At 47.8% G+C, this 15,503-nt stretch overlaps 1 protein-coding gene across 4 annotated transcripts in view; it reads right to left on the reverse strand.

Annotated features, from left to right (window-relative positions):
* Positions 1-15,503, reverse strand: part of SLC30A4 (solute carrier family 30 member 4) — a 35,250-nt gene that overhangs the window by 16,172 nt on the left and 3,575 nt on the right. For all 4 annotated transcript variants that reach the window (XM_081839143.1, XM_081839144.1, XM_081839145.1 and 1 more), the window contains exon 3: positions 9,883-10,029. In XM_081839143.1, coding sequence (XP_081695269.1) covers positions 9,883-10,029 — 147 coding nt within the window. The remainder of the gene's footprint in view (positions 1-9,882; positions 10,030-15,503) is intronic.

Consider the following 15,503-nt stretch of genomic DNA (forward strand, 5'->3'; position numbering starts at 1 on the left):
TAACCCGGCACCCAGCTATTTGCAGAGACTGGAGTGCCTTCCCTGGCGAGAAAATATTCAACTCCCTCCTCCCCCCATCGTGAATCCAGTATCTCTGTGACCTCATTAAGAGGTTCTGGTCTTGGCGACTCCCCTCTCTCAGGCGCCCTTCTACGTGGCTCTGGAGGTGCTCCTGACTCTTGAAACCTGTGTGGGGCTTTGTAGGGAGTGAGCACCGACCTATGAAAGACCGGGTGCACCCTGGAGCCCTCCGGAAGGGCTAGGCGAAAAGCCACCGGATTGATCTTAGCCTCAACTTGATATGGTCCTAGCTGCCTGTGTTCTAACTTCTTTTTGGCCAACGACCTGGCCGGCATCGCGTGGGCTGCTAACCATACCCAGTCCCCAACCTGAATGTCTTCCCCCGCCCTTCTGTGTTTGTCGGCTTGCACCTTATACGCCTGCTTTGCCAGCTCCAAATGTCTCCGCAGCTCCTCGTGCACCTCTTGCAACTCCGCTGCAAACTGGTCGGCATTTTGAGGTCCCCCCCCTTCAGGTGCTGTAAAGCTCGGGAAGGTTCTGGGATGACGTCCATAGTTCGCGAAGAAAGGCGTCACCCCGGTGGATGCGTGCTTCGTGTTGTTGTAGGCGAACTCAGCCATCGGCAGGTAGTCCACCCACGCCGCGGGTCGCTGGTTGGCGTAACACCGTAGGTACTGCTGCATGATCGCGTTGACCCTCTCCGCTTGACCGTTGGTCTGTGGATGCCTCGCCGACGTCAGGTTGATCTTGACGTGCAAGATACCCAGAAGCTTCCGCCAGAAAGTGGAAACAAATTGGCGCCCCCTGTCGGACAAGACGGACTGCGGTAGTCCATGCACTCTGAAGACGTGATCGATGAAGAGCTTTGCGGTCTGTTCTGCCGTCGCCACCTTGGCACAAGGAATGAAGTGCGCCATCTTGGTGAACAAGTCCACAACCACTAACACCGCCGTCTTACCTCTGGAGCTGGGCAGGTCTGTAACAAAGTCCAACGCTACCCTCTCCCACGGTTGCTGCGGTGTCTCCAGCGGTTCTAACAATCCCGCCTGCTTCTGATGCACTGGTTTGGACCTCTGGCAGATATCGCACCTGGCTACGTAGTCCGCCACCTCTCCTCTCATCTGGGGCCACCAAAAGTCCCTTGCCACCAACTCCATCGTCTTCTCTTTGCCGAAATGGCCCGCACTCGGGGCATCGTGCAATTGTTGCAAAACCGTGGCGCGAAGCTCGTCGGTGGGCACGTAAAGGGCGCCCTTGCGAGTCAAAAGTCCATCCTGCAACTGAAACTCATTGTTGTCAGGCGACCCTCTGCGGAGCTCCTCCATCTTGGATTGTGCAAACTGATCCTCTTGCAGCGCGCGTCGCACCGCGTCCAGGTCGACTGCGATGGTAGCGCACGTCCACGCCTGCGGTGCGAAAATGTACTTTGCTGCGATTGGAGCTACTTCCTCCAGGTATTGAGGCTTTCGGGACAGCGCGTCTGCTATAACATTGGAGTCTCCAGGGATGTATTCTATTTTGAAATCGAAATCCGCAAAGAATTCCGCCCAGCGCATGTGTCGTTGGGTTTGCAATTTAGCCGTCCGCCAATACTCCAAGTTCTTGTGATCCGTGCGGACCTGCACCGTGTGCTTGGCTCCTATCAAGAAGTGTCGCCACGCTTTGAAAGCTGCATGAATGGCCAACAACTCCCTGTCCCATATGGTGTAGTTGCGCTCCGTCTTGCTGAGCTTCCGGGAGTAGAATGCACCCGGTCTCCAGTTGCCTTGCGAATCCTCTTGCAAGAGGACGGCCCCAACTGCTCTGTCTGATGCATCTGTCTCTACCCGCATGGGCCTGCCAGGATTCACGTGCAGCAGCTGCTCCTCGGAGGCGAAAAGGCTTTTAAGCTTCCGAAAGGATCGCTCTGCTTGTTCGGTCCAGACGAACTTCTTCTTCTTGGAACTGAGGGTGTCAGTGATTGCCGCCGTCGCGTTTGCAAAACCTTTAATAAACTTGCGATAAAAATTGGCAAAGCCGATGAACCTCTGGACCTCCTTCCGATTTCGAGGGCTTTTCCAGTCCAACAGCGCTTGGACTTTAGTCTTGTCCATGGCCAGTCCCTCGTCGGACAGCTTGTAGCCAAGGAAATCTACCTCTCTCACATCAAACTGGCACTTCTCCAACTTGGCGTACAGCCTGTGTTCCTTCAGCCTCTGCAGAACTTCCTTCACGTCCTTATCGTGATCCTCTGGCGATTCCGAGAAAATCAGGATATCGTCGAGAAAACAGACACACTTCTTGTAGAGGAGACCTGCCAGGACGTGATGCATGAATGCTTGGAAAACATGGCTGCCATTTTGTAGACCGAAGGGCATAACTCTGTATTCGTACGTGCCCAAAGGAGTGAACATGGCCGTCTTCCACTCGTCGCCCTTCCTGATGCGGATGAGGTTGTAAGCTCCACGTAAATCCAGCTTGGTAAAAATCTTCCCCCTCCTGACTGTAGCCAAAAGGTCGTCAATTTTGGGCATGGGGAAGGCCTTGGGCTTAGTTAGTCTGTTTATGAACCAGTAGTCCACAATGAGCCTCTTCTGGGGCGTGTCTTTCTTTTTCACAAAGAAAACAGGACTGCCTCCCGCTGCTTTAGATTCCTGGATGAATCCGCGCTTGAGGTTGTGTTCTATGAACTCCCGAAGCTCTTGCAGCTCGTCTTCCGACATGGAGTACAGCTTGGCAGTTGGCAACTGCGCGCCTGGCACTAAGTCAATCGCGCAGTCGTAAGGTCTGTGAGGCGGCAATTTGTCAGCTTCCTTTTCGCAGAAAACCTCCAAGAACTCCGCGTACTTGTGAGGAACCGCTTGCACCATACTCAGATGCAGCTGCTGTTCGGCTTCTCCTCCTTGATCGGTTTGGATGCAATTCTGGGCGCAATACGATGAACAAAAGGTGATCTGCCTCTGGTACCAAGCAACCGCGGGACTGTGCCTGTCCAGCCAACTCATGCCCAACACGATGGGCGTGTCCGATAAGTGGGTGACATTGAAACTAATAAGCTCTCGATGGTCTCCAATTTGCATCATCATGGGAGGGGTTTGCTGCACCACTTGCCCCCCCAGCAACTTCCTGCCGTCTACCGTGACCACGTTCAGAGGCGTCGTTGCAGGCAGGAGCGCTATGTTATGCTGCTTGACGAACTGTAATCCCACGAAATCGGCGTTGCTTCCCGAATCGATGGTTGTTGGAACCTCGAGAAGTCGCCCATCAGGCAGCTGGAGTGTTGCTGTGAGTAAAACTGCTGGTTTGGGAGGTAAAGGGTCCATGCGCTGCAAGGATGCTGGGGACTTCTCTACAGATCCGCCTGGCTGAGCCCCAGTAGCTCTGCTTCCAGCCAGGCACTGCAGTTTCCCTGAAGCTGCTCCTCTGATTGCACCTCTGCTGTCACAGTTGCTAGTGCTGCAGTGTGCTTCTGGAGCCTCTGGGGGCACTCTTTCGCCATATGGTGTGCACTGTCGCAGATGTAACACTTCCTGGTCCCTCTAGGAGGCTTCGCTTTGGCTGCAGCAGGGATGGGGCTCTGGGATGGCTTTTGAGCCCTAGCACCACCAATCTCCATTGGCTCTTCGCCTTCCTTCCCCATTGGTGAGGGGTGCGCACGGCTGAAATCCCTGTGCACAAAAGGGAGAGCTTTTGCTTGCGCGCGCGCTTGGGGCCCCCCCTCCTCGTGCCACGGACGTCCCTCATGTCGAATTCCTATAGCCAAAGCCCGTTGCACCACGTCTTCCAGGGTCTGGGGTCTGTCCTCCCTTGCGATCTCATCCTTGACGGAGGGGCTCAATCCCTCCCAAAAAAGATCCCTGACCGGTAGACTGTCCTTCGGCCAATCTAAGGCGGTGAGCAATGCAAAAAATTTAGAATGATATTGGCGTACAGTGGCTCTCCCCTGCCTCAGCCCGTGCATCTGCCGGCGCGCAATGTCCTTATCCACAGAGGATTGAAAACAAGCATCCATTGCCTTGATAAACGCATCTGCATTGCGACGGGCTGGTCCATCTTCGCGCCACAGATTGCGTAGCCAAGCCCTGGCCTCCCCATGCAGGTGCGAAACAATAAATCCCACTCTCTCCTCCTCATCTCTAAAATCATGACGGAGTAAATGCAGTGCATACACGACATCTGCCCTGAAGTTGGGATAGTCTTGCAAGTTGCCATTAAAATGCGAAACTAGGGCACCCCCCCTCCTTCCAAGCGCAATGCCCTCCGCTCTGGAGCCCGGGGTCCCCGCCTGGTCCGCATTTTCCCACCTTGCTTGCAAATCCTGGCACGCTTTCTCCAAGTCAGCATTCTTCTTCTGCGAAGCAATGACTGCCGTTGTGAGAGTGGTAATCTGATCCCGGAGTGCAGCCAGCTGTTCCTCAGCACTCATGGCTGCCCCGTTCGTGAGCTTCGCAAAAAAAAATTTTTGCTTTCAGAGGGAGGAGGGGGACTTTCTGTCACAGCCACCCAGGTGGGTCCCAGCTCACGAGAGACCTTACTCCGTTGTAGTTTACTTACAGGAAAAGTTTATTGAAGATAATTGCTTCTTTCACAGTTCGGCATTGTGGCTGTACGTCTGTCACGTTAGACCACCGAAGTCCCCCTCTGACTCCTCCCCTCCTCCACACCAACTTAATAGCCTGGCTCTAGACCACCTCTTCCTCTCCTTTCTTTTCCGCAGGGTCTTTCTGCCCCCCTGGGTTCTCTCTTTCCGGGATTCGCCTGAGGCTGAATCCTCTGCCGCCTCCTGCCCCCTCCTTCTGGCTTTGGGGCCGGGCTCCTCCTCTGAGCTTTCCCCACTTCCGCGCGCCTCTATGTTTGAACTTGGCGCGCGTACGTTGCTTTTGACCTTTCCTTCGTCCTCTATACTGCCCCCTGTTCCACTCTCTACCCTTTCCGGCTGAACACCTTGCTCCAACCCCCTCTCTCTGTTTTCTCCTGTTCCTCCTCCCTCCGAGAGGCTGACAACTCCACCCCCTTTACTCCGTTCCGGCTGAGACCCCTCTGACAGCGTCTGTGCTTCACTGGGCTTTCTCCCCTCCTTCCCTGACTTTTCACAGCTTCTCTCTTCTCCTGCTTTTCGCCTGATCATGCTAGCTCCCTTTTGGGAATCCTCTGACTCACTGCTTAGGCTCATAGATTCCCTTCGAATTCCGTCATCTTCTTCCTCGTCTCTCTCTCCCTCCTCCCACTCGCTTTCCGTCTCCTCTGCCATCTCCTCACTTCTCCCAGAAACCCTGACAGTAGCGTATACAGTCGTACCTTGGAAGTAGAATGGAATCCGTTCCGGAAGTCCGTTCAACTTCCAAAACGTTCGGAAACCAAAGCACGGCTTCAGATTGGCTGCAGGAAACTCCTGCAGCCAATCGGAAGCCACCTTGGACGTTTGGCTTCTAAAAAAAGTTCAAAAACTGGAACATTCACTTCTGGGTTTTGATCGTTCAGGAGCCAAAACGTATGAGTACCAAGGCGTTTGACAACCAAGGTACAACTGTACTATGGAGATAATGGAATGACATAAAATATGGGCTACTGAATAATATGCAGTTGAAAAAGCTGACAAGAGGAACCATTGAGGGGAAGGTGGGAAGTCCAGAGATTCGGAGGAATCTTTAAATATGGATGTGTATGGTTGTATATTATAATTTTATACTTGTAAAATCAGATAAAAAATATTTCAAAAGGAAAAGGAAATAATAATGTGAGAAGAGGGTGATGGATCAGGCCGATACTCCAACTATTCCAGCATCATCATCTCACAATGGCTGTGACCATATGCCTGGGGGAAACCAACAGATAAGCTATGGAGAAATCCCATTTAAGCTTTTGAGGAATCTAAAGTTTCCCTGGAGCCCTCAGTTTGGAAAGCCCATGCCGTACAACATCACAAGCTCATTTAATTAGCAAAAACTGCACCACAGGCTACTCTGCAAGACAGCTACTCTGCAAAGCTGTCACAGGTTCTTAAAAAAAAACAAAAAACCCCACAACAGTAATAGGCTAACTTATTAGGAGAAACTGAACTCAAAATTCTTCAGCTGCTTCCCAGTCTTATGAGCCCAATATAAGCTATTTTCCCTACTATCTTAAAAACAACAACCAGGGTGACTTTGAGGACATGCATACATCAAAAATACAACAATACTGTATTTTTTAAATTTCTGATTTTGTTATACTGTTTTGCTGTTTGTATTTCTGTGCACCACTTAAATACATTTTCAATGCTGAGTGGTTTAGAAATTCTTTTAAATAAATAAAAATGAACAAATATTAAGGCAGTAATCCAAGCAGCTTTTCCGGGGAAAGGCCCTATTGAATACCTGGGAGTTACTTCCGAGTAATCATACATAGGACAGTGTAGTAAAACCATGTAATACAAGAGAAAAGAAACATTTATTAGGATAAAAGTAACTGATGCTGTCATATAATAATGCCTGAATGTTCTCAAAGCAATTTGTATTCAATTTGGTTTTAATTATTTTTCTAAAGTTGTTGTAATGCCTAAACAAAACAAAATGGAAAAAATGGAAAAAAGAAAAGAAAGAAAACCATGTAATACATGCAAACAGAATGTAAAAGCAGCATAAAAATTGAAGAGTGAAACTATTAATGGGCCCTGTGAGGAAAAAAATATTTCCAAAGTCTCCTTTTACTCCATCTAGGAGGAGGGTTAAATTTCATAACTGAGCCTGCCAAGCTTTTATTCCTAGATAGAGACATTTTCCTGCACACTGGGCTTACAGTATCAGCCCATCAATTCATTATAAAGCCATACTGTACTATACTGTACAGTAGCAAGTCTTCCTGCGGCTCTAGCGATAAGGAGTTTGGCAGCAACGAACCTTTTCTTTCAAGAGTTTTTAATTTTGTGGCATGAGTATCCTTATGACTGAAATATAACCCACCGGGGCCAGGAGTCGTTTTCAAAGGCTTTTAAATACACCCCATTGCTTAGGGTTATTATGTGCATCTCCCATGGGGCCCCCATTACAATTTGGAACTAAAAACAAAAAGCACGACTGAAAAAAAAATCTAATTATAGCTTTAAAGAAGAAGAAGTCACATGAACAGTGAATTAAATAATCTGATCAGAGACTAACCTAACACAGGCTTGAAGCAGAGCTGAGTCAGTGCATATTTTAACTGCAACACACTTTTTTGTTTCGTAACTTTGCTTTCTAAGAGTTGATAAATGTTCTTGGAAACTTTTGATGCGTGCTGCCCTGGCTTTAGGAGATAAACTGTAATAGTTTCTAAAGACACTGAGGTCCAGCGCCAAGGGCCTTCTGGCGGTTCCCTCGCTGCGAGAAGCCAAGTTACAGGGAACCAGGCAGAGGGCCTTCTCGGTAGTGGCACCTGCCTTGTGGAACGCCCTCCCACCAGATGTCAAAGAGAAAAATAACTACCAAACTTTTAGAAGACATCTAAAGGCAGCCCTGTTTAGGGAAGCTTTTAATGTTTAATAGGTATTGTATTTTAGTGTTTTGTTGGAAGCCGCCCAGAGTGGCTGGGGAAACCCAGCCAGATAGGCAGGGTATAAATAATAAATAAATAAATAAATAAATAAATAATAATCAACTTAACCACAATCCAATACACAGCTCCTCTGAAATCAATGGGCCTAATGTAAATCAATGGGCCTGAAATCAATGGGCCTTGATTTAAAATGCAGGCTATGATTAGATGCCTCACTAATTCAGCATTTATTATTAAGAACGTTATATTGTTTGCTTGTTCATTCGTTACATTTATATCCCACTTTTTTTCTTCCCAGTGGTGGCAGACTCGATTCTCCCCCTCCTCATCTAACCTCAACAACAACCCTGTGAAGTAGGCTAGGCTAAGAGGCAGTGACTGGTCCAAGGTGAGCTATATGGCCAAGCGGGGATTTGAACCCTGGTCTCTCAAGTCCTAATCTGACATTCTAACCAAGAAGCACAAAGCTACACATAATTATGGGCTTTCTACAGGTATTTGGTTGGTCACTGTGCAAACAGAACAATGCTGTAGCATGAGGAGGCCCCATGCGCAGATTTGTTAGCGGGCAGAAATCTGAAAATGGCTTCTCCATGCAAACCAGGAAGTGACCTCTCCGTACAACAGAACAGCTCTTCTTTTCTTATCTCTGTGGCTGTGATCTGCTGGGCGACGCACACGCCATTAGGCAATTGAACGTGCATGCATACTCTGTTCATTTCCCTCCCACCACCCTCTATACGGCCCCAGGTTCTGGCAACCCACGCGACGCCACTGGAACAGAATGCTAAACTGGGCAGACCTTTGGTCTCTGACGGCGGGGCTGTTATGTTCTTAGGCTGCAAGTCAGAAGGAGTTGTGTGTGACTGGCCCAAGATCTCCCAGTGGGATCCAGTTCTAAGACTGATGCTCTGACCTGGAAATGGGGAAGACCTGTGGCCCTCCAGATGATGTGGGAGTCAGCATGGCCGAAGGTCAAGGAGGATGGGACTTGTAGTCTAGTAACAGCTAATGGACCACAGGTTCCCCAGCCCTGCTCTAACCACTGCAGCACAGCAGCTGTCTTAGAAGGTATGCCTTAGACCCGTGCTTACTCATAGGGAAGCAAGTGTGGGATTGCTGCCTTATATCTTCAGAACATAGGAAGCTGCCCTAAACCACATCAGTCAAACCCTTCATCGACTGAGCGCAGAATTTTCAACACTGACTGGCAACAGCTTTCCAGGATATCAGACAGGGTTCTCTCCCAGCCCTACTTAGTAAAACAAGTAAAAAGTACAGGACCCCTGGACGGCTGAGTCCAGCCAAAGGAAACTATGAGGTTGTGGCGCTCATCTCACTTTCAGGCCGAGGGATTCGGCGTTTGTCCACAGACAGCTTTCCGGGTCTTGTGGCCAGCAGAACTAAACTGCTTCTGGTGCAATGGGACACCGTGATGGAAACCAGAGCGCATGGAAGTGCCATTTACCTTCCTACCGCAGTGGTACCTGTTTATCTACTTGCACTGGCGTGCTTTCAAACTGCTAGGTTGGCAGGAGCTGGGACAGAGCAACGGGCGTTCACTCCGTTGCGGGGATTCGAACCGCAGACTTTCTGATCGACGAGCCCAAAGAGGCTCAGTTGTTTAAACTATAGCGCTACCCGCGTCCCCTACCTTGAGATGCTGAGGACTGAACCTGGGACCTTCTGCATGCAAAGCAAATTCTCTAACCACTGAGCTACAGGCCTTGACCTTGCCCTCTTTTTCACACACATGATGAAGGGGCTTCTGCCTATGGAACCTCACACTACAATAAGCCTGTCAGGGTCCTGATGCAAATAACGTTTCTAGACGAACACCCAATATGTTTAGAACATATACAGGAAAGCAAAAAGAAGAAGGGCGGAATGCATGAACAGCCAAAAGTGTCTCCTTAATAAAGGAACAGGTAAAAGTGGGCTTTACTATTCCTCCTCGCCACCAATACCGCCTACTTTCAGTTCATAAATCAACTTTTAAAAATACAGTGGTACCTTGGTTCTCGAACTTAATCTGTTCCAGGAGTCCATTTTACTCCCAAAACCATTCCAAAACAAAGGCACGGTTTCCGATTGGCTGCAGGAGCTTCCTGCACTCATACGGAAGCCGCGTTGGACATTCGGCTTCCAAAAAATGTTCACAAATGGGAACACTTACTTCCGGTTTTGCGGCATTCGGGAGCCGATTTGATCGGCAACTAAGCCATTCGGGAACCAAGGTTTAACTGTAGCTCTCAAAGGCTATTAGCCCCTGATGAGCTTGCACAGTTTAGGGATACATCTCTTACCTATATTAGTACATACAGCTCTATTTGAATGACAACAATATTTTTTTAAAAAAAGATTACGTACCTAAGCGGTGAAATCCGAAGGTGAATTTTTTGGTCGGTGATTTTGCAGATAGCCACAAAGCAAGCAGGGTCAAAATAATGCCACTGAGGTCAGTTAACATATGAAGCGCATCCGTCATGATTGCTAGGCTGTTGGCAACGTATCCACCTTGACGTGCAAATTTAAAAGGAAAATATATGTTAGGTCTATAATACTGAGGGGTCTGTGCTACAGAGAAGTAAAACCAAGTGTACCCTCAAAAGGGAGCAGCCGCCAATCACACACAAGCACATCAATTGCCATATCCACACATTACAATTTAAAATGTATATCAACAAATGAATAAATGCAGCTGCGCCGGGGTCGTAATAATTCTAGGCCATTACAGCATATGAAGCCCTTAGCAGAAAAAAACACCTCGTACAATGCACATACAGTGGTACCTTGGGTTACATACGCTTCAGGTTACATATGCTTCAGGTTCCAGACTCCACTATCCCAGAAATAGTACCTCGGGTTAAGAACTTTGCTTCAGGATGAGAACAGAAATCGTGCTCCGGCGGCGCGGCAGCAGCGGGAGGCCCCATTAGCTAAAGTGGTGCTTCAGGTTAAGAACAGTTTCAGGTTAAGTACGGACCTCCGGAACGAATTAAGTACTTAACCTGAGGTACCACTGTATATGAAACATGGTTTATAGCCCTGGTGTAAATATGCTAGGGTGTGTTTTAAAGGACCTGTAGCAACAAGCACATACAAGTAAATAGAGTGGAACCTTGGTTTTCATGCATCTCGGAAGCTGAACAATTCGGAACTCGAACACTGAAAACCTGGAAGTAACTGCTTCTGTTTTCGGACGCATTTTTGGAAATTGAATGGCTTCCACTGCATGTTTTTCCATTTTTCAATGGATTTTGCCGACCGCCCATTGATCCTTGGTTTTCAGAAGTCGAACGGTCTTCCAGAATGGATTACATTCAAAAACCGAGGTTCCACTCTATTAGGCAGCGAAACTACCCCACTTCCCCCCACAGCTCAGGGTAGGCAGGAGTCACGGGCGGGCAGCGCGCCGAATGTCACCCCCTTGGTGATGACGCCCACCACCACCTTGCTCCGCCCCGATTGGAATATGCCAAAATGGCAAAGTTGACCGGAAAGCTCAGGAACCAAGAAGACCAAAACTTTAACAAAGAATGGGGAAAATTCATAATTTATCTTGGAGACCACTGTAAGCAGGTGAAAACCTTAGCAGGATTGCAGCAACACTTGTAACGTAGCAAGTACTATGGAGACAGTGGAGTTATATAAAACTCAGATTACTGGAAAAGATGCAGCAGAAAAGGTTTAATAATAAAGACCCATGAAGGGGAGGTGGGAAGTCCAGAAATTCGGAGGAATATGTAAATGTGGATGTGTGTGGATGTATTGTTATGATGTTATACTTCTAAAAACAAATAAAATCTATTTCAAAAAAAGAAGCACTACTCGCAGTGGTGGGACGCAACCATTGTAGCCTTGGAACTACACTGAAAAACAGACAAACCTTTTCCATGGCTTTTTTCCAGGACCAACAATAATCACATGTACCGATCTGTTGTGTGGGATTAATGTGCCTCTCCTGCCCCTGTGATTAGATGGCAGAACCTGGGCATGGAGGAAGAATGTGGGCATATGCATAGTACCATGAAAATGAGGTACAGATCCTAAAATAAAGTTCCTCCTCCTCCTCTAGGTCTTTAGCCCTGCTCTAAATAAGTGCTTGGGACGTGGGTGGTGCTGTGTGTTAAAGCACAGAGCCTAGGGCTTGCCGATCAGAAGGTCAGCGGTTCGAATCCCCGCAGTGGGGTGAGCTCCCGTTGTTCGGTCCCTGCTCCTGCCAAGCTAACAGTTCGAAAGCACGTCAAAGTGCAAGTAGATAAATAGGTACCACTCCGGCGGGAAGGTAAACGGCGTTTCTGTGCACTGTTTTGGTTTGCCAGAAGCAACTTAGTCACGCCAGCCACATGACCCAGAAGCTGTACGCTGGCTCCCTCGGCCAATAAAGCAAGTTGAGCGCCGCAACCCCAGAGTCGGCCACGACTGGACCTAATGGTCAGGGGTCCCTTTACCCTTTACCTTTAAATAAGCGTTTGGCTCACAAACTATTCTTCCTGTCCTCCCTTCCTCCACCGGGAAGTGCCTCTCTGCCCTGCCACTGCTGCCACTACTACCTCCCTGCTCCTGCCGCTGCCCGCTTTGCCACCACTGTGCACCCCACTGTGCCAATTTTGGGTGAGATCTTGCCCCCAATGGGCACAATGTTGCCCAAAATCAGTGCCAGTGTCAGAGGCACTTCTCTGACAATGGAAGCAGCGGGGTGAGGTGTGTCCGCAGCAACTCGATCTCCATAGGAGAGTAAGAAAAAAGAAGTCTCCTTATTGCCTCCTCTGTAGAAGAGATTTCAAAAAGGCCATGTTAAGATCCCGGTCAATAATGAGCCTGATGTCTGTCTCATTGCCGCCTTCAATGAGCCATGAAGGACAAAGGCCCATCTCATGGCTGGCTGATCACAAATCTTTGTGCAAGCAGCTTAGGAGGTTCAGAGCTGAAAACTGGTGCGGCGTGGGGGGAAATAATAGGCCAGGTGGCATTTTTCCTGTGGAGATTGAGAAGTCAGCCACTGCACCCAGGTATCCAAAAATATTATTTATGTATGCTACTACTGTGCCCCGTGTTTTGCTAGCCCCAAAATGGAAAATGAGCAAGGTCCCAGCCAAAGAAGAATGGCAACTTAAACTGATGGAATATGCACAGCTTGCAGATTTAACATACAAAATAAGAGAACAAGAAGAATATATGTTTACTGATTATTTGGGTGAAAATTGTGTTCATTTAAAAACACTGGTAGCATTAAGATAAATTCAGCAGTGTAAAGAAGTTAAACCACAGAGCCTCTTGGGCTTGCTGATCAGAAGGTCAGTGGTTCGATTCCCTGTGACGGGGTGAGCTCCCGTTGCTCCGTTCCAGCTCCTGCCAACCTAGCAGTTCGAAAGCACGAAGTGCAAGTAGATAAATAGGTACCGCTCCGGCGGGAAGGTAAACAGCGTTTCCGTGCGCTAGTCTGGTTCACCAGAAGCGGCTTAGTCATGCTGGCCACATGACCCGGAAGCTGTACTCCGGCTCCCTCGGCCAGTAAAGCGAGATGAGCGCTGCAACCCCAGAGTCGTCCGCGACTGGACCTAATGGTCAGGGTTCCCTTTACCTTTACTAGCAATGGATTACTGAATGGTTTAGTTCATGTAAAATATGCAGGGATGTATTGTATGCAAAATGAACCATGGAAAGAGAAGAAGGGGAGTCATTGATTTAAGGTTGTCTAAAGGAATATCTTGAAATGTAAATTAGAAAAACTTAATAAAAACTATTTTTTTAAAAAAACAACAACTGCATTTGCTTTGATTAATGTGACTCTCTGAGGGTTTCCAGACTGTGGAGTCTCTCTTAATTTCTGCCACAGTGCAGTTCACAAAGACTCCTGTCCCACAAACCACCTCAAGAACAAGAGCTACGTCTCAGAAAAACTGCATTTCCAGTAAGTCCAAAGAAGCTGCAAGCGTCCAGCCCAAGAGTTTTATTAACCGTATTTGGCCACACCAAGTATATGCCAAGTTATTTATGACACTGAACATCTAAACAGGAGACACTTCCCACGCTGAAAGCACAACACAGGCCTTTGAAACCATATTCAACACCACATCAATGAAGTTTGGGTTGACTGGAAACAACCCTCATTTACCGTCACTGACCAAATGGCAACTTTATACGGAGAACTTTATGCAACAAAACTTTTCACATGACTTTTAGAAACATGCAGAGAAAAGAAACATAGATCCAGTTGCTGGACTGCAGGGCAAAGGTGGTTTTTTTAAAAAAAAATCCAAACACTGCTTAAATAAGTCCTTGTTTTTTGGTAATTTACCTGAAAAGTTTCATTGCTTAGTTACTGATACCTAACAAGGCTGCTGCTAGCTGCGAGACCTCAGACTATCAGAATAATTAACCCAAGAGATATTAATCTGAACGGAAAGTCCAGGAATACAAATTATAGCAGGAAGAATATGTCCAAGTAATCACACCAACTGAAGGGATTGCTCCGTTGGTACAGCATGAGACTCTTAACCTCACAGGTCGTGGGTTCGAATCCCACGTTGGGCAAAAAGATTCCTGCATTGCAAGGGGTTGGACTAGATGACTCTTGCGGTCCCTTCCAACTCTACGAACAAATTCTATAGATTATTATTTGCAGTTACTTAAGGCTTTTGTAGTGTTGTGGGTTAAACCACATAACCTAGGACTTGCTGATCAGAAGGTTGGCGGTTCAAATCCCCGCGACGGAGTGAGCTCCCGTTGCTCAGTCCCTGTTCCTGCCAAGCTAGCAGTTCGAAAGCACGTCAAAGTGCAAGTAGATAAATAGGTACCGCTCCGGCGGGAAGGTAAACAGCGTTTCCGTGCGCTGCTCTGGTTCACCAGAAGCGGCTTAGTCGTGCTGGCCACATGACCCGGAAGCTGGCTCCCTTGGCCAGTAAAGCGAGATGAGTGCTGCAACCCCAGAGTCGTCCGCAACTGGACCTAATGGTCAGGGGTCCCTTTACCTTTAAGGCTTTTGTAATATCTGTACCTGCAAAAGTTCATGGTTGTGCATACTTTGAATGCTGTTGATATGAATGAGGTTTAAGAATGCCTATGCATGCTAGATTATGGCCGGTAATTTGATGATTTGACGAATTTGTTTTTTCAAAATGAAAAAAACTTAACCATGTGATTTTATTCTGGGCTTTAAATCTTGACGTGTATTTATGCAAGCATTACACAAACAAACACTTATAATGTTCACAGTTGGCATGAATCCAACTGTGGTGGGTAGAACATTCAACATAAGTAGTAGCTAGTGGGGGAAACATCGTGGTTTTGAAACAAAAACAAAAGCACATGGTTCAGAATAACCGCACGATTTTAGACAGGATGAATGTCAGATAAAGAGCTTGAACTCTGCATGCAACAAATACAATGGTCACAATCCATTATGATTATCCCAGTTAAAACAATGGAATGGGACTAAGCTGAGGCCCATTGATTTTCACAGAATTTAGCTGCAACTAACTTTTTCGGAAATGTCTCCATCAGAGGGATAGTTTCCGTGTAAATTCCACACAGTTCAAGAGAAAGCCTCAAGGCTGTTACGTCTGGGCATGTGACATACAGCTAACAGACCACAGAATCATAGAAGTGTACAATTGGAAGGGAACACAAGAATCATCTAGTCCAGGGGTCTGCAACCTTTAAGACAAAAAGAGCCACTTGGACCAAAGGGAAAAAAACTGGGAGCCGCAAAACCATTGCGACATTTAAAACAGTGGGGAGTGTCGGGGCACACAATGCGCCTCCTCCCCTCGCTAGTATCCGTCCCAGAGCCGCGGCAAAGGTGTAAAAGAGCCACATGTGGCTCCGGAGCCGCGGGTTGCTGACCCCTGATCTAGTCTAACCCCTGCAATGCAGGAAGCTTTCATGACCCTGGAATTCGGAGTCTCACGCACTACCGACCAAGCTACGCAGTGCCCCGTTGTTGTTGTTTATTGAATTTATATACCGCCCTATACCCGAGGGTC

Source organism: Podarcis erhardii (genome assembly GCF_964252035.2).
Source record: "Podarcis erhardii genome assembly, chromosome: 14".
NCBI lineage: Eukaryota > Metazoa > Chordata > Lepidosauria > Squamata > Lacertidae > Podarcis > Podarcis erhardii.